General features: G+C 46.7%; 1 protein-coding gene across 1 annotated transcript; it reads left to right on the top strand.

Annotated features, from left to right (window-relative positions):
• Positions 1 to 11,011: 11,011 nt before the first annotated feature.
• On the top strand, positions 11,012 to 13,816 carry MANBAL (mannosidase beta like; the record flags this gene model as incomplete). The annotated part of the gene is made up of 2 exons (XM_082007463.1): positions 11,012 to 11,191; positions 13,709 to 13,816. Exons 1-2 carry the CDS (start codon positions 11,042 to 11,044, stop codon positions 13,814 to 13,816), a joined length of 258 nt encoding a protein of 85 aa, XP_081863589.1. The 5' UTR covers positions 11,012 to 11,041.
• Positions 13,817 to 22,237: the final 8,421 nt, after the last annotated feature.

Here is a 22,237-nt window from a genome sequence, read left to right as displayed (position 1 = left end):
TGCATTTCAATCAAATTGATTGAATCAAATTGTCTTCAATTTCCAAATAGACGTTATCTTGTTAAATGCACATACAGAGACTCACACTTACCGTTCCCTTGGAAAACAAGCTCTTCTTAAATCAGCTCCTGCTCAGGTGTTTCCTTCCCCTGTTGCGAATACAACCGCTTCTTCTCTAGAGCTGCTTCTGTGACCTGCTGGGTCTGTCTCCTCTGCGCGGTGCCTGGGCAGGACCTGGGACGCGTGCTGAGCAGGGAGGACTCTCTCGGATCTCCCCCCAGCTGTCCTCTGGCTGCCAGGGAGGTGCATCTCCTCTTTTTATACCTGTGCTCCCTCAGGAGTCCTGTGGGCTTCTACGCGTCAGAGAATCAATTATCCTCCTGAATTTCAAAGGCTGTGTTTAGCATCCTCTCTTTTTGTATGCGCGAGGATGCAGGCAGGGAGGTTGCGGGGCGAGGGTTATGCCTGTAGTTGACGGTCATTTGCATGCTTTCTCTTTATGGTTCAAAGAGTGAAGAGCAAATAATAACAATGATAATCTGGCAGAGTGAATGACCAATTTGCTTTGCAAGGTAAACTTCTCTTTCTCTTAGCAATTGCATTTTTTCCTCCTACTCCACAGTGAGAGTTAACCATTAATACTTTCTCACACTGCCTGCTCAGGAGGGTTTATCTTTTTGCTATTTTCTTTTTCTTTGATTATCAGCCTTTTCCTCCTTCTCCTTTGTTACTCACACCTGCTAGCGTTAGCGGGGCAGTTCATGCTTCAGTCCCTTGCAAACATCACAGCTTCACATCAAGCACACAGAGCAGCTGGAGAGCCCTGCTCTGTTCATGTGCTCTGGAAGAAGGCAAGGATCTTCCCTGGGGTGCTGCATGCGCTGGCAGCTGTTTTCATTCCTGGAACAAGGTTTATGAAAACCCCATTAAAAAGAACACAACACATAGTCTTGGTGCCAAGAAGACCAGGACAGTTCAGAGGAGTTAAAAATGAGGTGCCAGCATGAGCTCCACCTGCCAGATTTTTAGTATTGACTTTGTAATGCTGAGAATTGATGGGGACCTAGACCTTCCTGTCTCGAGGCTTGCATGACTCGATGCTGGGAAGAAGATTCAGCAGGTGACATGACTCATACCTGCCTGATGCACAATACCTTCACCTTGCACCAGCGCACTGGTGGCAGAGATGGATTGCAGGGAAAGACAGTGCATCTGGTGTGCAGGTGCATGCCTGCATGTGCAGGGGGTCAAAAGCATTCAGCGCTGGTCTAACTCTCTGCCGTCGCCCCTTTGCTTCTTGCCAAGGTGGGAAATCAGCACTGTGATTATGGCTCACATCTTAGTGAAGCAATATCCTCCTTCCAAACTGTGGGCCCTCAGTAAGCTGTAACCCAACAGTTGGAAAGGCTTTAGTGAGCTCAGCACACCAAATGACTCCATGGAGTTGAGTAACAGTTGCTCTGTACCTAGACAGATGTGCACCGACACCTTTGGGCTCTCCCTGCTTTGAGCTCCAAGGGCTTGCGTTCCCTTTGGCATCAAATCAGGGTTGGGACACTTCACAGAGGAATCATGAAAAAGGATGGAATGGACCAAAACGGGAGCTTAAGCTGACCCTGAACTGAGGAGATGACATGGGGCCTTCAAGTGTAATCCAGAAACAGAACAGCAACGTGAAGGAAGCAAGGACTACTGCCTTCCTCCAGCTGTAGAATGAAATGGCACCAGTCTGTTCATGGGGAGAGGAGCTGCTGTGCAAATCGGGCAGGTATATTATGTGTATCATCTACTCAACACCGGAGAAGGCGATTTCTGAGTAGCACAGAGCAGGTTTTCCAAAATCCCTGTACTGGTGCATGCAGCTGCACACTGTCTCTGCAAACTGGAAAGGGCTTTTTGTTTGCTTTTTTGAAACAATCTGTTTGCGTTCTCTCATGTGTGAGGCCAGTTGCACCAATTTTTCAGCATGACTTATTTTTCTTCCACTGTCTTGGTGCAACACTGGCTGAACAGATGAATCAGACCATGTTGTTAAACCAGCCGAGAGCCAATGCTCTTTCAAAGTATTACCATGTAGCATGGTTTTGAGCTAATTCTCTAGCCGCCTGGCCCATCTCCTTACACAGAGCTGCTGTAAAATACCATGCAATAGCTCTCAGATCAAGGAGAATCAGTCTATAATTGACTTGTTTATAGCTGCTTGCTGCCCAGCTTGAATTAGGAGGGCTGTGATCCGCATTCATGCGTCAAGTGAGCTGCTTTCAAAGAAGGCTATACAAAGCTCCGTCGTCCTAGGGGTTTCCTTGCACTGCCTGGGTTGGATTCCTGTCATGCACAACTGGACCCAGCAAGACTCACACAAGAACAAGCTCTCTTTATGACTTCAGATTAATTGCGGGAGGCAGCAGAAATTTCTAAAAACCCTCCAGCCTCTGTCAGGTGTATCCAGCTTAGGAGTTCTGAAATAGCATAAATAGAGCAGCTTTTCTGTCCCTGGGATTTCCTGTCTCGGCTTTAGTCAAAACCTTCATATCTTCCCAGGATCCAGAAGCGTCATTTGTGGAGTTCCTCCACCAGAATCCGTGAGCTCTCGCTCTGGCTAGTGAAGCTACTTCTGCTGCAGTAGAAATGGCTGTGATCCCCACTGCTGCCTCGGCTTGAGTACCATGATGGGTGCTCTGGCTGCTGCTGTCTCTGGATGAAGATGCTCAGACTGTGATACGATTCAGTGTTGTTCGGAGCCAGTTTTGTATCCACATGTGTTGCAGTATGTACTTGAGCAGGTGACTATGGTCTTTGTTCTCAGGATCATATTTTTCAGTGGGGTAGTCACGCAGGTAGAGCTGGTATGCCCCGCACGCGCAGGAAGGCGGTTCTGGCTGCAATTCTGCACTCCTCACAGCCTGAGAGCTGCTCTGTGCGTATCAGCGGTGTTCAAAGTCTAAACGTACTAGTTGTGTGACAGCACTCCTCATGGGAACTTCATTTTAAGGGTAGTATCAGTAATAATTTGGCACAGCAGATTACAAACTTGCTTCACAAAATGAACAATTTTTTTCCCTTTAATATCTTGATCTGGCCCTAGAATCTTCCCAGTTTCTCCCCACCTCTCCTCCCTACTGCAGCTAGTGTTGTCAGCATCCACTGGCTCCCAAAACATGAGGTATGTAACACTCAAATTACCCCCCACAGATCATTGCTTCAGGTTAGCAACACATGGTGGGTAACTGGCTATTTGGCCTCTAAACGCAGGCCTATACCAGTGCAAGCCCAATGGAGTCTACACCCAGGTACGAGCTGCCACATGTACCTTCTGCAGCTGGAACTGCTGGATTTCGGAGTCACATCCATGCAGACCTAATCTCCCTAGGGTCCTTGGATGAAGCACATGCCAGCTAGTTTTAATTCAGTGCCAGTCCTTCTCTGACAAAGGACACAGTGTTAGGATCCTGCAGCAATTTCCCAGATAGCGATTTCCTCTTAGCTTTACCTCCTCCAGTCTCCATGCCATGCCTTAAAAAATTGCCCCTGTCTATTCCAGGTGCACAACATATAGCTTCAGATAAGCTGAGCTGCATGTGAAATGGTCCTGCTCACCTTCTAAGGTTGAAACTAATGACAGAAACAAGTCAGTCATCAAATGGCAAAAAAAACATCCCGTGTTGTCAGCTATCAAAAGCTTTTCTGCACTTCTCCAAAATGGCACAGGTAGTGGCTGTTGGTCCCCAGCTTCTCCAATCCCCGTCACTCCTGAGAGCCCCACAGAACCGTTCTCTCTGGTTTTCTTTTACTTGAGAGACTTGGTAGTGACTAGCTTATCACAAATGCCCTAATGCTGAATAAAAGAACTGCCTACTATTAGAAATTCTATTTTTTGCCTAGGTTTGCCATCTTAGAGGTCACATGGGACGCATTTTGGTTCAAATGCTTTATCCCAAGTAGCAAAACTAAGGCACATTATAAATAAGTTGACCATCAATCATTTAATTACATTGTCCATTACTGGTGCGTACACAGTAACTTTTGTTCCTAAATTCTTTGCAAAAATGCAGTCATTTCTGTGGAAGGCAAGCAAACAAAAACGAGATAAGAAAGACAAGATTTGGCTCGTTGCCAGTTTCTTCTAAGGAAGAAAGAGGACCCAAAATTTAAACCCAGCAGGTATGGTGAGATTTGCCATTAGAAAATCATGAGACTTTATTTCTCCACTTTGGAAGGATAAAGTGCTGGGATTTGGATCTTCAGATCATTCAATCTTTTGAACATCAATAGATTTCCTGGGGAGAATTTTCCCTTGAGGAATTCAGATTGGTAGGAAGCTGAATACAAACATTTATCAAAATAATCTCAAGGAAGGAGTCCTTCTGGATGAGAGCATAGTTTGCACTATGAGTCTGAAGCAAGGGATCAGATTAAGAATAGACAAAATAAATCAGTAATTCAAAATGTGCAAGGAAGGGCTATCAGAAAGGACTGTCTCACAGAGTTAAAAGCCTGCTTGAAAAGCCTACTTAATCTTCAAACATTAACGTATCACTGAGACTACAATAGAACAAATGGCACCAGCCTGCAAGATGTGTATCTGTCAGGAGGCCTGATGAGCTCTGCGGGTGAGATCCATTTATAGAGCCCGTACCTGTCTGGCTCTGTTTATTTCCCAGCAGAGCTGCTGGAGCGTTTCAGCATCACCCAAGTGAGCTGCCAAGAGTTTCAGCTAGATGTCAGCATGTTACAGTCAGCTGTAGGCTTGAGAGTTACTGGTTCCTGAATTTCTGGCTCTCTAAATACCATCTCCTTCCTCTTCCAACCCTGGCAGACAGAGCTTGGATGCCAGCAGTGAATCTCAGTAATTAAGGAGTTCATCTTTGGTCTTGCCACTCTCATTTCAGTTTGGAAAGGCTAGTAGGTTACACAGCACGTTACAGCCAGAATCAATCAACGGGGAGAGCCGGCTTCAATCCTAACCCTGCCACCGACGCACAGCAAAGAGGCTCACAGGCATCCTTCAGCTGCTGATTTATGGGTGCTGGTGCCACACTTGAGGACCCTACTCCTGATTTTTGGAAGCACTGAGACCTTCGTACACTAGTATGAAGAAGCAGTGTAAGAGAGGTTCTGTGAATGCCCAGCCTCTGTGCAGAGGGCTCTAGTGACTACCTCAACACCCTCCTTCCCATCGGGGCAGGCTGGGTGTGTTGGTCCACATACTTTCTGTGACCTGGTTTCCCATCAGGATCCAAACGCTGCTATTACTGGTCACCTTGGGAAAGTGCTTTGAAATCTTCTGATAAAAAACAGAATTTGAGTGAGATGTGTTACTGGTATTGAGAGAGTAAAATGTAGTTTATGGATAGGGAGTGAGGAATGCCATGTTTCCAGTAAGGGCTGAAAAATGAAAGCAGTTGTTACTAATTTTTTCCTGGCTGAATAATAATATGCAACCTGAGGATGAAAAGACTATGGTGCACAAGGATATGGTGCACATACAATGAATGGCAATAAATAGGTCTCACTGCAAATACATGCAGGAAATACTGCAATGCAAACCAAAGAAGAAATATAGGAAGAACTAAAAAAGCTAAGGATGATTTGGATTTGGAGAAAGACTTCATGCCTGAGCTCTGTCTCTACTTAGAATTGAGTGCTGACAAAATCGTCATTTCCCCTTGTTGAATCGGTTTTAGCTTTGAAACCCACTCACACCTTGTAGACTTTGGAAAAATCTTCCCTTTTTTAAGAAAGAGCTTCCTTTTTTGTCATTTCACCATCAGCTGAAACGAATGGGTCCGTGTGGTGCTGGTGAAAGGCACGTGGCCGACACGGGCTAATGGCACCACCTGCTTGTGGATCAAAGGCTGAGTGTCTCCTGCGCAGAGCTTGGCATTGCTGCAGAGGTGTTTGGTGGTCTCAGGGGAGGGATGGCGGTAGAGGGAATGGGTGGGAGCTGTATAAAAGCTGCAAATTTCACCTGCTTGTTTCTACTTAGAAGAAGTAGCACCATTTCTGCTGGGGGAGAGGAAGAGAAAGGAAGAAAACAGTATTGGTTGCAAGCCAAGCATGTTATTTTCCCGTTTGCCTGCAAACTTCAAACTGCGAGGATCAGAGCCCGGGGGAAGGTGTGTGTGGACAGCAGCAGTACCACATTCAGTGTACTGCTAGTATTGGCAGGAATTTAATCCGGACGTTTAATCCGTACTGATAGGATCTCTCCTGGCATTCACAGAATTATTTCTCCCTCCCCAGTGTTTTTGTGTGCTAAATAGTTGGTGTTTGGGAGCTGCAAGAGCAGAATTTACTGCCTTTCCTGAGTTCTGGGTTTATTCCTGAGCCAGTAAAGCCACTCAACAGGGGCAGTGAAAGCTCTAATAATTATTTAAGAGCAATTTTTTTCTTAGGATTTTTATGCTAGAAGAATTTATTTGTATGAGTGTCTCTGGTCTCTGCAACTTACAGCTGTGTGCATTCTGCAGTTGTCTGTAAAGTCTTCTGCACTAAAAAAGATGAAAGGTTTTTAATCCAATCGCTCAAAACCTTTTAAATTGTTTTCATTAATACCCATTTAACTCAAATGCTTGGTAACAGTCTAGAAAATCCTTTTATTACAAATGCCATACCTTACTCCCTCAGTAGATAAGTAACCGATTAGGTTTTCCTCAAAGTATTTAGGCTCTCTGATAATAAACCGCTGCAGCAAAACTAACCTAGCACTGCTAATATTTTAGGGGTAGGAAAAGGCCAAAACAAATCAGATTCTTTGAATACCACAAAGGAACAGAACAGAGCACAAGCCATTTTTCCCTTTGTAGGTCATCTTATCGAGACATCTCCATTTCAGAGCTGGATACTGAATCTGGACATTTAAAATAAAAAAAAAAAAAGAAGTCCCCAGCAAGAGCAAAGCCAGAAGCATGAGTCTTAGTTGTTGCTGCCAGAGCACTTCAAGGGAGCAGATCAAAATCTTGCAGATGAAGAGAAACCCGCCGGCACTGAAAGGCCGCGCTATTGACAGCGAGGATTAAAATGCTCGCACTGATTTAGGGGGCGAGGACATTAACCCTGAGGCGTACAGGCCCGGGCTGCTTCGCTGCCAGAGGGGCCGACCCGGGCCTGGCTGTGGGGACCCGTCGCGGGGTCGGCGCCCGCAGCCGGGGCGGCGCCCGCAGCAGCGTGAAGCCGAGCGGCCTCAGGGCCTTTCGGGAGGAACCCGGCGGCGAAGCCCTCCCGCCCTCCGGGCCGCCCGTCCGGCCCCACGGGCCCCTGAGCCTCCTGCAGGCCGCCCTTAGCAACGCGGCGCCCCAGGCGGTTGCGAGGGGCGGGGTGGGTCGCGCTTCCTGTCGGGCGGGAATCACTTCCGGGGCGGCGAGGCCTGGCCGAGTGGGGCGGTGAGCGGTTGTGGGGGCGAGGCCGGGGGGTCTGGGGGTGTTGGGGGCTGTAAGAGGGGACTCTGTTGGGAAGGCTGGGGCCGTGGCTTTGCCACGGTTCCCCGGGAAGCGGGTGGGAGAGCCACGGGTGCAGGGGAGCCTCGCTGGCTCCGTGGCGGCCTGCTCCTCCTGCCGAGGCCAGGGCTGGCCACCGCGCCTTGCAGGAAGAGACGGCACAGAGCTGTTCTTTCGGGAAGCGAAGGGGAACACTGGGTGTCCCCTGCTCAGAGGCTGCACAGTCTCTTCTCCTTACACCTCCAGGGCGCGTCTGGCAAACCTGGCTGCCTGGCACAGGGCCCGTCAGCCCACAGACTCTTCGGCCTCACTAACGGTCATGTTTTCGGCGGTAACAAGCACACACAAATCCCTCTGAAGAAAATATGAATTGGTCAGTCTCCATCCCACCACCTACTAAGTCATGCCAGAAACCCAGTGCCAGCTTTTTTTGCCTCATCTTTTGTCAGAAGGTTTCACGTTCTGCACCAGTACTGTTGCTTTTTATTTCCACCCCAAAAACGAAGCTAATATATATTACTCGAAGTGCTCCTGTGGCTTTGTCCTAGGCTAGTTATTTATATAGTGCTAGGTCTTGAATATGCCAGCCGGGAAACACAGGAGAGCAAAAAGAAAGGTTTGAGCCTGTCCTAGCTTTATTGAGGTAGCTAGTTGATGGCCCTGATCCTGGAAACACATGGTTATTGATCACAGGCCCCTAATGGCCCCCCACTGGTTCTGGGGGCCACAGCTCTGGCTTTTTTACAGGACCAAGTCCTTTTGCGTGGGGGTAGCTAGCTTGCTGTAAAACCCTAACAGAGGCAAGACTCAGTATTTTTAAACAGTCAGAATCATTTTCTGTAGTGCAGTGCAACTGTTTGTGAGCTATTTCTGCTGTTAGTTCCAGTGAGATGGCCAGGCTTGTGGTAGCTGCTGTTAGACCAAATGAGTAAGTAGGAGGGGTCCAGGGGAAGCTTCCTTGCAGAGTCTGAAACAGAGTACCAATCTTTAAATGTAATTTAAGAACAAGTACCTTAAGTGTAGACATGTTAATAGGTGAGGTGGTCTGAGGAAAAAGGTGGTTGACACCTGTGGAGAATAAGAGCTATTAGCCAAGGAAGACAGTGAAACTGTTAGCTTCTCAGGAACAGGGAGGAAGACTCCATTATCCTCCAGGGACCTGCTGGATTAGCTGCAAGGCGAAGTGTAAAGAGGTAGTGCTCTCGGTGCAAAAACTCACTTTGCAAGTTTTGCGTTCCGTGCGGAAGGCTGCGTGCCTGATGCTGAGCCCTGGTTCCCCAGTTTCAACTTTGGCCTGATCATTTGCATAAGGTTTAGCCTCCCTGCATGTGCAGGTTTGGGCATTTTGTTAACCATGGGAGTTTTTTAAAATGGGGAAGAATTTTGCTAATGCTAGTTCAGCTCCAGTGAAAGCAGGAAGACTAACAGTCTGAATGTGGGTTGCCTGCTCTCGCTACTGTGCAACAACGACACTCTACTATGACTAGTTGGAGCAAGATGTCAGGTTTTCTCTGAGCATATTTCATGGAGTAATGCTTAAAATGGTAGTGGCAGCTGCTACCAGCTTGCATGAGAGCTCTTGATGCTGGTCATGTCACCTGGGGTTTGTTAGAAAATTACTAATACACTCAAGGGAGTTGAAATGGGGTGGGAGGGGAGACTTGAAGAAGATGAGAATAGAGATTTTTTGCTTTCATTGTATTGGTTTCCTTTTCTGGTTTATTTTTGTGTGTTGTGTTTCAGGTGTATGAATCAGGGTTATCAGTAGGAGTTTTTCCTGAGAAAATTCCGGGTGAGGCATGGAGCAACATCCCTTCCTGCTCTGTTTGAAGAAGGGGGTAGGCAAGAATAACATTTTCAAAAGTCAAGATGAAATGCAATTCAGGGATGAATTTTCACATGATTCTGTTTCTTGCTTAGGATCTGCTGCCTTAGTGGATTGGGGGAGAGAACATTTTAAAAGTTAAGAGCAGTTAGGGATGAGCCACTTTTATGTATGCTTTGTTGACACCGTTGTATGTCCGGTGCAGCCTTTGGGTCTGTATTGGGCCTTGCTGGGCCTGAGTGGCCCAGTGTGTGTTCTGGCTTGATGTACAGGTCCCATGCAATCCTTGCTTATTGAATTTTAATCAGAATTTGAAAAGTTTTCTTTCACTGAGGTACAGACCTGGAAGGGACTGCAGGAGGTCACCTATTCTTGTCTTCTGATTCAAAGGCAGGATTATGTATACTCACACCCCATCCCAAGGGAATGCTTATCTGATGTGGTTTTCTGAATCACCAGTATTCGGCTGGCTGGCAGTCAGTCCATGCAGTTGGAATTTTTTCCTGTCTTTTAAAATTCAAAATAATATCCTGTACTTTAGCTGAATTAAAACAAAACAGTTATTTCTTGTGATTTATATACCACTCCTTTTAGTATGTCTCCAAATGACATCTACCTCTTATGCAACAGCATTGAGTTGTTGACTGATTCGCAGATTTATCAACTATAACTTTACTCAAATTATACTCTTAAGTTTACCATCTTTCTGAACTGGGTCATGTCTGCAGATTGTAGAAGTCTCTTCCTAGCCTAAGAAGTACAGAGCCTGCTTTGGAGATAATTTCTAGGAGGCAGGTTACTACCATTCAACTGAAATGTGCATGCAGCACAATCTCACACCCAAGCTTTAGTAATGTAGAGAATTGTAAGTATCAGTAGGTAGTGCTGATTCAATAAGTACGCACCAGGATCATCATACAGGTCAGGGAAACTGAGTAAGACAGTAATCACAACTGAGTTCTGATGGCATCTCAGACTAATTGAATTTCTCTTTGGGGACTTTCTGTGGCGTACTCCAGCAATTCTGGCAGGAGAGTTCTCCGTTATTGTAGAAAGCCATTAGTCATTCATAGAATGAATTGACAGCTCTATTAGCAAAAGATAAAGGAAGGAAGAAAGGATGGTCTTGTGGCTGAGAAACCAGCTTGGGACCCAGGAGATGAATATTTAACTGGTCCACAAACTACCTGTGTGACTGTTGCAAGGTATATGGGGCTTAGTGTAACTGGCTACTAAAGCCATGCTTGACTTTAAACACAAAACTCATTCCTCTGTCTTCAACAGGTCTGCCTTCTTTATTTAAGTTTAGTGGTTTATTTAAGTAGTAGTTGGTTTTGTACACCATCTAAAACAATAGGGCTTTGACCACATATACAATGTAAGTGAAAATGACTAACAGTCGTCTTGCATGCATGATCGACTTCAGGGAGAAGTATGTCCTTGCTTATTAAGCTTTTCCCTTATTGTTTCATGAATATTGTTCATATTTTGTTTGTCTTCCCCTCACCTGCAAATGGACTAATACTAGCATTTGAGGACTATTTTTGTAGGCAGATGGTAAAAGACAAGCATCCAAATAAAATGCAACTTTCATTTCCCTCTTCGTTATTGGTTCTGTAGGCCAACGGTATCTTCCAAAAACTTGCATGAGGTAGTCTGTCATTTTTTGAAAGTGAATACCAGAAAGCATGATGCAAATAATTGCCTTTTTTTTCCCTCCCCCGTCTTGTAGTAACCAGTCTTCTTGAGAGCATTAGAGGAGAAGAAGGGTGCACTCACGATGGCTGCTGAGTTGGATTTCTCCCCACCGGAAATCCCTGAGCCCACATTCATGGAGAATGTGCTACGCTACGGACTCTTCTTTGGAGCCATTTTCCAGCTTATCTGTGTGCTAGCCATAATCCTCCCAGTTTCAAAGGCCCATAAGACAGTAAGCAGTGCTCTTTAATATTGATATAGATGGGCAGAGTCAGAGAAAGTAGGGTGGGAGGGAACTTTGAGTAGCTAATGGAGGCACAGTGGTCTGCCCTTGGGATTGATGACAGTTTCATTGTTCATTCTCTTTCCTTGCCTCTAGCTTTCCCACCTCCAGCTTTTGCCTTGTGATTTACCCCCAGATTAGAAAGTCAGGAACAAGTACCTGAGCCAGGGTCTCTCTGAATATCAGTGAAAAAAGTGACCTGAAGCACTGGCAAGGTGTGCTAAATGTACATGCTGTTCCCCACTGCACACAAGAAGGCTTTAGTCCCGACCCCATATTGTCACCCTACGGCTGATTTGCTTTATTAATTGCCAGGCAAGGCATCCCCCTTGCAGGACCTGCCTCTCAGGAAATGACTCTGAGCTCTAGTTTGTGTGCAATTTTTGTAAATAAGATACAGGTAAAATTTCCAGTATATTCTAACGTGAGGAAGGCACTTTTTCGTACTGACACCCAATCCTGTGCTGGCAAGTGGAGGGTCCTTTGATGCAGTAAGTACAGGAGAAGGTTAAAGTGGAAGGTTGGGGTGAGCTACAGGACTCTGATTCCTCTAGACTGGGCCACAGTGGGATGACCTGCATCTACCTGGCTTTTCTGGTAAAATTGCTTGGTAATGCCCGTGGTGCTGAGGACGGATATTTCAGTGCTCGTGATCACATTGCAAGTTTGATGGTTGATGTAGATTTTGTCTGAATGTGTGTGGTATTTTTTCAGTAACAACTCATCATGGGAAGTTTTTTTTTCAGGCTATCTTTATTGCCATGTTTGCTCCCTCTTGTGCAGAGGAAGCACGGAAATTTTCAGCCTGTCTGGGGAAGGGAATGCCTGAGGGTGAGGTACAGTGTGAAGGATACAGTTCATGACCCAACTCTCTCACCTTTAACTGTTGGTGTGATGTGAAGTTGCGTTGCTGTACTGGATTAGTGACGCTGCCCTGGCATGCAGCTCCCAGCAGGGAGATGAAGCAGGTGGCTGCTGGTCACCATTATTCGGCAGCCACCAGCTCCTGTCTGTCAGAATCCCTGGTTTCCCCTGATAAATTTTTGAGAAATACTGAGTAGCCTAATTCTTGAAAACTGAAAAGAGTGAGAGCGTTAATGTGAAGTGGGAAACTGAAGACAAGGCCCCCAACTAAACCGATAAAGCTCAAGGACCTGTTACTGTTTAAGTTTGCAAGCATGCTTTGATGTTTGCATGCTCTACTTTTTATTTGTGCCATATGTATACTGTCCTCTTGATTTCCTGTCCATATGACTAATTTACAAGACCATAAACACTTGAGGCTACCCCTCCAGATCTTGGGAATGATACTTGAGTCTGGGTAGGATACCGAGGAGCTTCTCTGTCTTGGAGGCTTCAGGCTTTGAAGTCTACCTTGGTTTGAACATTAGAAGGCAGCAGTGTTCACTTTACGGCGGCAGCAGCACAGTGCATCCCTGAGTAAGAACTGCATGTTGCTCCATTTCTCCCGAGCCTGCCAGCTCCCCGTGTGCCGATTACAGCCTTTGGAAAGCTAGCCAAGTCTCCTTCCTTGGAAAGCCACACAGATGTGAACTGTAATAGCCCGGTAACTTGAGAGACTTTTGAACCAAGCTCCTTGATTAAAAGGATACTGTCAGATGTTCGCCTCCCCCTCCATTATCTGGAGTGCTGTCTTGGAAGCTTGAAACTAGCACATCTTGCTCAGCCATTTTTTGTGTGTCCTTTTCCAGTTGGCATGCTCTAACTGATAGAAACCAAGATGCTAAAGCAATATTTATACTCAAATGCATTTAATGAAAGGAGGCAATCTGCATGTGTGCGCTTTCTCAGATGAGACTGGCGCTGTTCCCTTGTGTTTTTACAAGATAACTAGACTTTATTTCCCATGGCTGAAATATTATCTGTCATCTCCCCTGAAGGAAACAAGCAGCATATCTAAGCATTCCTTGTTAGTCCAGGTGAAGAAGCTTTGCCTGCAGTTCCCTCCCTGGATTTTGAGCTTGGTTTAGAGCCTCTGAACTTTACATTCTTTCTGCTGTTTTGGGGAATATTTTTTGTCTTGCACATGATAATTATTAACATTTTGCAGAAACACCTGCTGAATGTTTCCACGCACACTGGTGATTATATGGTATCTTCTTTTCCTAATTTGAATAGTTTTCATTTAGTGTTGATTTTCTTCTTGCCTTTAAAGTTGGGTTTGTTTTTCTTCTCCAAAGCCTGTTTTAGACACTTAAGCTTTAACGGCTTCTCTGGTAACAAGCTGTTTCTGTGCATAAACTCACACTCATCAAAAAGCACATGCAGAAGAAGCAGCGATGGTGCTGCTCAAGTCTCATTAAATGTGGACTCAGTTTGATATAGATGTGTTCCAACAGAGATACCCAGCACTCGCTTCCTTTCGCTTATACTCAAATTCCCAAAGTGAGCTGTCAGCAAATTGTAAAAAAAAGTTACTGACTGTTTCTTAATTGATTCTTATAGGACTCGGACAGTTTTGAGCCTAAGAATTTAGAGACAGTGAAGAAGCCAAAGGCAACTGCTCCACAGATAAGCAAGAAACCCAAGAAGGAAACCAAAAAGAAACGATAAAGGCATGACCGATGATCCTCAAAAGACAAAATAGTCACCTGTAATCATGCTTCCTTGGAGATGACATCAAAGGCAACTAACTATATTAAATGGTTTTCTGGCATTGCCATGCTTCACCTTTTGGGGACAAGGGAGAAGGAACTTGTAAGAGTGGAAGGGGTGGGGTTCTGCCATGGATTTCTTACAAGTAAAGAGGACTTCACATGTCCAGGACTTCGTTTGACATGATTAATGTGTCAGTCACCATTAAAGTGACTTCTGTCATTTCTGATGGGTATAGAGGCCTGTTGTCCTAGCTCCTCCATGCTAGCTAGGGTTTGTAGTAAAGTCCCTGTGGAAGGTGGAGCATGCGTTTGCTACTTTGGATACCGGTTTGTGTTGTGTTTTTTGAAGATGGAGGGATCAAATGGATCAAGGTTACCACACTACATAGCTTTGTATTCATCTCTGTTGTCATCTAGTCTGAAATACATAGCTGCATTTTATGGCTTAATAATAATGTCTTTGTCATATTCTTTAGTTCTTTAGGTAATAACTCGTCACATTCCAGACTGCTGGAGATGAAAGCTTTCATTTCCCCAGCGTCGCTACCTCTTTCTTATTCCCCACCCATGCACTTTTCCTTTCTATTCCCACCCTTGAAAGCAGGTACATTTCTGGGAATTGAGGCTGTGGTGGGGACTGCAATGACTACAAGAATCAGGGAACAATTTGATTCTGGAAAGTGCAGAATTTAATGCCTGTGCTAATAGAGTGTTCTTGGAAACTTGGGAAGACCAGGTACTGCATGTTGGGGAAAATCTGCTCTGAGACGGGAGTCTCGGAGTGCTGCATTGGTTATGTATCAAACAGCACTGCCTCTCTGTACTGTTGATAAACCCTCCTGTCAGCTAGCTGAGTCCTAACCATGTGCTCTATTTCAACACAGCTGGGGTTTGTTGCATTTGCAAACTCCCTCCCAGCCTTACCTGCTAGAGTCTGCTGCATCTCCTCTCGCTGAATTCTTCCTGAAGTTAAATGTGATCTCAGCCTGAGGACAAGTGGTATTTTAAGATCCAAGGGGTGGCAAGCTGGCTGTGTAGCATGACTATATGGCAAGAGGCATATACACTATGTTCCTTCAGGCTCTGGCTCTCCAGGCCCAGGGACAATCTAGTATTAGATTTAAATATGGCTAGACAGGACTGGAAAGAGATAGGTGGTGACATAGCCACAGAGTCTCTGTAGGGCAGCTCGAGTTTCCTGATGCCAGCTCACATCTTGGTTTGTTTGATCACGAATGAGTCAATGGGAGGAGAACCTGCTCTTTTAGGCGCACCCAGAGTTCAGAGCGGCTTTGAAGGAAAGGGTTCTCTGGCAGGGCTGCGAGTCTGCGATCCTTTTTGCATACATAGACTCCCATCCTCAGTTCACAAACGCCTTGTGAGCCCAGATACGGTAGCAGTGTTGTGCTGCGTGTTCTCCAGCAGGAGTTGAACAGCACACTTACAGGAACCACTGGTGTGGAGAACGGCCACGATCTCTGCTCGCTTGTGCTTTTGGTGGGTGAGACAGAGGGATCCCAGTACCAGTTTGGTTCTAACCTCTCACTGCTTCCCTGCTCCAGGCTCTCTGCTTCTCTTAACCAGAATGCTGACACCAAGTTGCACTGCTTAAAATCCAGCTTAGAGTTCTGCTTTAAATTCAGCATTTACTTTTTCTTCTTTTTTTTTTTTGAGCTACATAAAGGCAACACTAGGAGGACAGAACAAAGCATGGGAGACACAGGCACTCTAAAGTTGCTTTGAGTTCTCAATACAAAGAAACATTACAAAAATTTCCCATGCAAATAACAACAATATTGTGCTATGAGTTTCCATTACAGACCTGTGTTCCAGTCTGTGATCCGCAGGGGAAAGAAGAGTACTGCCCTGGATAAGTGCTGCAGATCAGTTCGTTCTTTTTAGTAAATGAGGATGGTGGTTGTTTTATCTAACAACTCTGGCTTTCTGCAGGTTACCTAAAGAAGGGGATTAATGCTTTCATGGAATTGCAACTATTGAAAGAGTATCACACACATTACCCGAAATATAGAAGTGCTTCTACAGCTAAGAACCAGGTAGCAATGAGCACTGTGTGGTTGTTACCTGAAATAGCAGGCTACTACATCAACATCTACATGCAGCTATTTGCAGGCTGGCTTACTCATTGCTAAGTAGAAATCATTGATATTGGTGTTTGTTTTTGTTGGAGGGAAGAGAGATTAAGATAAATTTCCCAGTCTGTTCCTAACAGCTTGTTGCCTATTTGAATGCTCTTGTTAGCTGAACTTACAGTATGTTTTTAGAGATTACCAATATCCCATGTATTTTAGTTCTCTTGAAATGTGTAATAAATACAATCAGAATCTCTGTTAAAAAAAAATCCCTTTTTAAAGTTGTGCTGCCTCTTTCCATGCATTCATTGTGACAGCTGCCAGAACCCTCAGACTATTAGAACACAGGGACATAAATAACCTATTCATAAAAATGATCCATTAAGGGAGAGCCTTTCACATCCTTTAATCTGTGAGAAATTGGTTGATTAGTACTGTCAGGCATGTGTGTATCTGTGTTGGACTTGGAATAGCAAACTATCTCCCAGTACAGCTTCATCTTCCTGGAATGAAGGAAAAAACGATGCAATGACTAAAATAATTTGCCTGTCCTGAGAGATTTTGGCTTCAAGAGCGCCCATCAAGGTAGCAATAATAAAGACATAATTTGCTACGAGCAAAATTTGTGTTACGAGCAGGGGATTAAATGGGGATTCAGTAAAGTCCTAACAGGGATTTTCAGTAGCCCTTTGGTGTGTGATTGTAGCTCAGGTTTACATGGCTGGAGCATGGAGCTGGCTGGTGGCTTTTCTGGGCTGTGGTAAGACCGGTGTGGTAGCCAAGCTCTGGCAAGCATCTGTTTGGTTCCCTCACCAGAAAACCAAAACGAGAGGACTAGTGTGGTGACTCCTTTAATTCCCAAGCGCTTTTCTCCAGGCTGTTTTGTAATTAACATCCCAAAGGCAGCTGAAGACCTCATTAAGTCGCTTTTATTGAAGGGGAGGTTTTCAAAGGTCTGCCTCCAGATACCAGCCAGTAGGCAGCACATCGTGAACAGCACCTTGCTCTGCCACCCAAAGCCCAGGAGCTGGGCTGAGAGCTGGGTTTCCTCTGCTAACATTTGTTACGAAGCTCCTTTCCCTCAAAAGGCCAAGCCTCAGCTCCGAAGAAACATGGCTGGGACTTGAGAATTCCTTGCTTCCGTTTTTGATCCATGTTTAAGCAGCTCTGCCCCTCTGGCTGTGCTCATCTGGAGAGCTGTGGCCATCGCCATCCCCTCGAGCTGTCCCACGCTCACAATGCATCCTTGTGCTCCTCCAGTGCAAGCAGCACAATCCCTTGAGACCATATAATAAGTAGCTCGTGACTGGAGTTCCAGTTCACATAGTTCAATTAAATCCCTGTTAATCTTGTTCAGACCTAATTTACTTTCATTCTCATACACACGCTTCTGTGCTTCAGAGGGATTCTGGTGAGGTTCCCTACTGAGAGGAACTGAAGAGCCCGAGGCCATCTTTGAAGAGGACTGATGTTTGCAGAGCAGCCCCCTCGTCGAGTCAATAAGCTAAGATTGTTTCCCAGCCTGTCATGAAGAATGTGAAAATACTCCTTCAGTGCCTGCATTTCAAGGAGGGTCAAGGCTAGATCTGATGATGCTTGAGGAAAAAATAAGGAAGCTGTAGGAGGGGAGGACCTGCTCAATATCTCTGTTTCCCAGGGCACTGCTGAACTGTTCTCCTGTGTGCATGTGTTAATTTTTGGACAGCTGAGAGCTGGGGTGCTGGACTGCTCTCTTGGGAGCCTCTCTTACAAGCTGATACTTCTTTCAGGCAGAAGTTAGGTTGTTCACAGCCTGTGGCCTGCAGGGATCCAGATAACTGTATTGTTTTAGTTGGGTTTTTATTAATCTCATGAGGCATCTGAGACTGACTGCAGCAAGAAAATGGGATGATGAATGGAGAGCGGTGGAGTACAGAGCATGGCTGCTGGTTTGGTGATTAGGTTGATTGCCAGCTTTGGCACTGCGAAGGGATCTGACTCTCCTCCTCTTCCTCATCCAACCAGAAAGGATGATTTGGTTGAGGAGCATTCCTTTCTCTCTGGCAAGGGACATGGGTGGTAATCAATGTTTGCATTTCTTCTTAAATTGGCAGTTACTGCAGATCCAAGGTCCTGCTCTTCTCCACTGGTAGTTGGTGGCTTTTGAGTGATTGTTTGTGGGCGTGTTTTCTGGCCTTTGGTACCTGGGCCAGTGTGTAGTAGCTGATCTAAATGTCTCTTGCTTGGGCTGGCAATTGCAGGGCGATGAACTCAGCTTCCTGCCTCCCCGTTGAAATTCAGATGATTTTCCCATTTCATGTCGATTCTTCCCAATTTGTGGCTTTTCTGTCACCATAATTCACTCCCGTGCCCCCTCTTGTTGCTTCCACCCTGTAGACTCATGTCCTTTGCAATTCTTCTGTCCTTGCAGCCAAATTTTACCTGCCAGTGACAGACTGTGGGTATCGCCTGCTGTGACAAGGTGGTATCTTTTTCTGCAAAGAAAGGACACATGGAGAAGCATCCAGGATGGAGAAGGGTGTCCCTGTGTAAACAGCCCCATCAGCATGTTTCCCTTCCCTGATGATTTTTTCAACCAGCGGACATAACTGCTGGGGAAGGACTCCCGCCTTGGGAGCCCCAGGTATACCCAGGAAGCTGTGCCTTGCACATCAGCCTACCCCTGAGCCATGAGGAGTTAAAACGATCAAATACTACGCTTCCAAGCTCTGGTAATGAGTGCTGTGGTGCTGTGCGTGCTTCGCACCACCCATTCCGATCCCGCTCCTCGCCAGCACACACAGATTTGTCTTGTGCAATCCCAAACCTCTCGCGGTGCTCATTTCGCTCCTCCCAGCTTCCCTGGTTTCATTTAGTGCCTGGAGGCTCCGGTGTGGCTTTGATGCTCCTTGCACCCTGCTTTGCTGGAGGCGGGAGCAGCCATGCAGCAGGAAACTGCAGTCCCGCCAAGGACCGCAGCGACACAGAGCAGGTGGTTGGAGCAGAGAGGCTGACAGGTTCCTCCGGGGCTTGAGTCCAGCCTTTTTGGCTGGCAGTACAAGGCAAACCTGCTTTGGATCACATCTTTGCTTTTTTAAAAACATCTCCTGCCTGGCCGATGTCTCTTGTCGCACTTGAAGAGCTTGGCTCCCAAATGGGGGTGCTGTGGGTGGAGGGGGTTGAAGGGCTCCCACTTCTTCCTATCTTCAGTTCTAGGCAAGCAGCTGTGTCCCTAGTGCCGTGCAGCCCTGTTTACATGCTAAATGCAGCATTCCTTATTTGTGAAGCCTGCACTCCAGACAGTCCCCTTGTTTCTTGCCAGAAGGCTGTCAGAGCCTCTCATGTGCCGCCCCCGTAAGTGTCAAGTTCAGCCAGCCCCAGTTCACGGGCTGGGGCTGCAGAAGGCATCGGCACTGGCCTGAGACCTCTCCTATTTTGCCCAAGCTGAGGCTACAGCCCAGGTGTCCCTGGCTCCGAGGCTAGTTCCTACTGCCTTCCCTTTGCCCGCTGCTTCTGCAAAAGCCATCCCAAGCTTGCAAATTCACCTCGCCAAAAGCCAAAGTCCAGAGTACGACAGGCACCGGCGAGTACTCGCAGGGCAAAGCTGCTCCCTCTGCTCAGGGAACCAGCTCCAAACGCTTCTTGCTGTTATTTGTGCCTCTGCTCCGGCAGCACGGGCAGGAGCCGGGCAGGAGCTGTGCTGCCGGCGCGGGGCTTGTGGGATCTCGTCCCTCCGGAACCCCCGAGGGCAACTCTTGCACAGCGGCACATGCCTGGTGGGCCCACGCTGTAGCTGAACAGCCAGACTGTGGCTGCTGGGGTCTGCACAGGAGAGGGTCCTTGTGGTTGTGGTCTCTGCGGAGCGGCCACTTCTGGTGCTGCGGCAGCTCCTTTGGGTGGCTGAAGCCAATGTCCCCGAGCATCAGCCTCCGCGGTGAAGGGAATCACAGGGGGACCGGTTTTTGAGAGAAGGGAGGAAGCTGCAAACATTTCTGCTCCCCACCTCCCCCCTTATTTAGCTCACTTCAAACTGAGCACGAATCCAAATATCATATGGTTTACATTTTTCAGATTCAGACTTTGGCCTCCTTAGCCCATCCCTTGCTCAAAGGACCAAGACTGGATGATTAAGGGGAAACACCCTCGTGTCTGCTCCGGCTCCGCTTGGCGCAGACCGCAGCCGCTTGCGGGCCGGTGAGCAGCCGGGTGCCGGCGGGGAGGCTGCCTGGGACTCCTCTGCCGCTGAGGGAACACCGCAGCCCCGGGGGCAGGGTCACCTGGACATGGCTACCAGAGCTTTGCACTAGCCAGCCATCCCTCTGCTGCTCTGCTAGCAAAGCAAGCCGGAACGAGGGCTACAAATCTTATCTGGACGAGTTTCCATGGGCTTTTCTGAACCGCTCTTTTCTATTGGTACTAAGACTGGCCAAAAAGTAGAATTTCCACCGCTGGGAAATGCTAACATTTTGTGTGTGGCTTTTCTGCTGGGCTGAGGCAAGAAGCAGAAAGTGTTGAATTTTTGCCCAAACGAGCTATTCCAAGATACCTAATTCAGATTGTATCGAAACGTTGTATTTTATCAGTCAGAAACCTGACAGGAAATATTGTGCCTCTATTGAACATGCAGATAATTTGCTCCCACAGCTGTTGAACTCGGTGCCTCCTTATCAAACATTTGCACATCACCGAGTTGGTGGTTTCCCCTCGGTCCTTTCCGCCAGGGAATTTTGCAGTGACACTTCCTGGCCGGGGCCGCCTCGGTGCTGCGGTTGAGAGCCCCTTTTGCACGGCAGATTGTCACCATGCTGAGGGACACGAGGGGTCCTCTGAGCTGTCCTGAGCCCTCCTGGTGACTTCCTCTCGGCTGCCCATTTTTATCCTACAACCTGTGGGACGCTGGCGTTTGCCGCTCGGCTCCTGCAGCCCTGATGCTCAGTGTGGGAGAGAATGGCCAGAATTAGCATTTCTACCACAAAATATTGCCAAATGGCTTGTACTGCAGGAGTTATTCTGGCCAATCCCCCTTAGTAAATCAGCTCCTGAGCTCGTAACTGCAGCTTCCCCAACAGGGCTGGTGGTGCCGATCCTTTGCCATCACACGCTCAGCGTTTGCAGGGCTGTAAAGCTTAATGATCATAAAATCTTCAGGGCAAGAGCCGGGACTGCTTCTGCGTCTGTCCAGCATCTCAGACACAACCATTATATTATTAATAGTAATAATTCGTGCAAATATATTTGGAATTTGCCGTGAACAAAATGCAGCTAGCCTCAGGAACAGAAGACATTAGACAAAACTTATTCACGCTTGCCAAGGGGATGCTTAAAAATAAATCTGGCTGGAGATGAATAGATGTTTTGTTGTAAATCCACAGCTACGTTGGAGAGGTCAGGACTCAGATCGATTACTGGACCCAAAAAACACCCTCTTACTTCGCAGGAGGATTTCAGGAGCCCCACGGAGCAGTTTGATCCGCACACCTGGAGCGGGAAGGAGCCACGTACCTACTTGTGAGCGTGACAGTGCTCTGCCCGTACTAACTCTCACTCTTCTTTTTCCTGATGGAGCTTGTGTAAAGGTCAACGAGAAAGCACAGAAATACCTGAGCACATCTTGATTTCTTGTTAGAATATAATTTCAAGACGTGCTGTAGTAACTGAGCCACTAGAAACATTCAGCGCTACTTTTTTTTTTTAATTTGAAAGTACCTGGTTTTCAGTTTCTCTAACCCCTTCCCCGGGGCAGGTTTTATCAGCGCTATTTAGAAGCGAGGAGAAAGAATCATCTGAAGAAAATAAATTTCTGGGCACAGACTGAAATCCTTGGTTGGGTAAAAAAAAAAAATATATAATCGTGGATTAGACTGTTTAAAGATAAATACTTGGAGGGGGGCAGGAGGGTAGGGAAAGCAGACGCTGGGGGGTGTCCGTCAGGCCCGGGGCTTCACAGCTGATTCGGGGAGGCACTTGAGGTGTGCTGGGTTGCTTAAACTTAAATGGTTTTAAATCGCATTATCGCCAGCGCTGCATGTTTAATGTCAGAGTCCTGTGAGGGCACATTCTTGAATCCGAGCCCAAGAGATAAGAGGCTGGTTTTAGAAAGTATCTATATGCCATTTTAAATTTGCACGTTGGCATCTTCTTCGAAGAAGAGATTATGTTGTGGACTTGGTCTGGCATGTCAAAAGGCACAGCACCTTTGCTGTTTGCCTTCCAGCAACAGGCCGGCACCGCCGGAGATGAAAACTACGCTTGTAGGACAGCCTGTAGAAGAGGAGTTGATTGCAAAAGAGGAAAACAACATTCAAATA

Source organism: Phaethon aethereus, assembly GCF_964289735.1.
Source record: "Phaethon aethereus genome assembly, chromosome: 16".
NCBI classification, from domain to species: Eukaryota; Metazoa; Chordata; class Aves; order Phaethontiformes; family Phaethontidae; genus Phaethon; species Phaethon aethereus.
The sequence above is the reverse complement of the archived record's forward strand: the minus strand, read 5'-3'. Positions and strand labels throughout refer to the sequence as shown.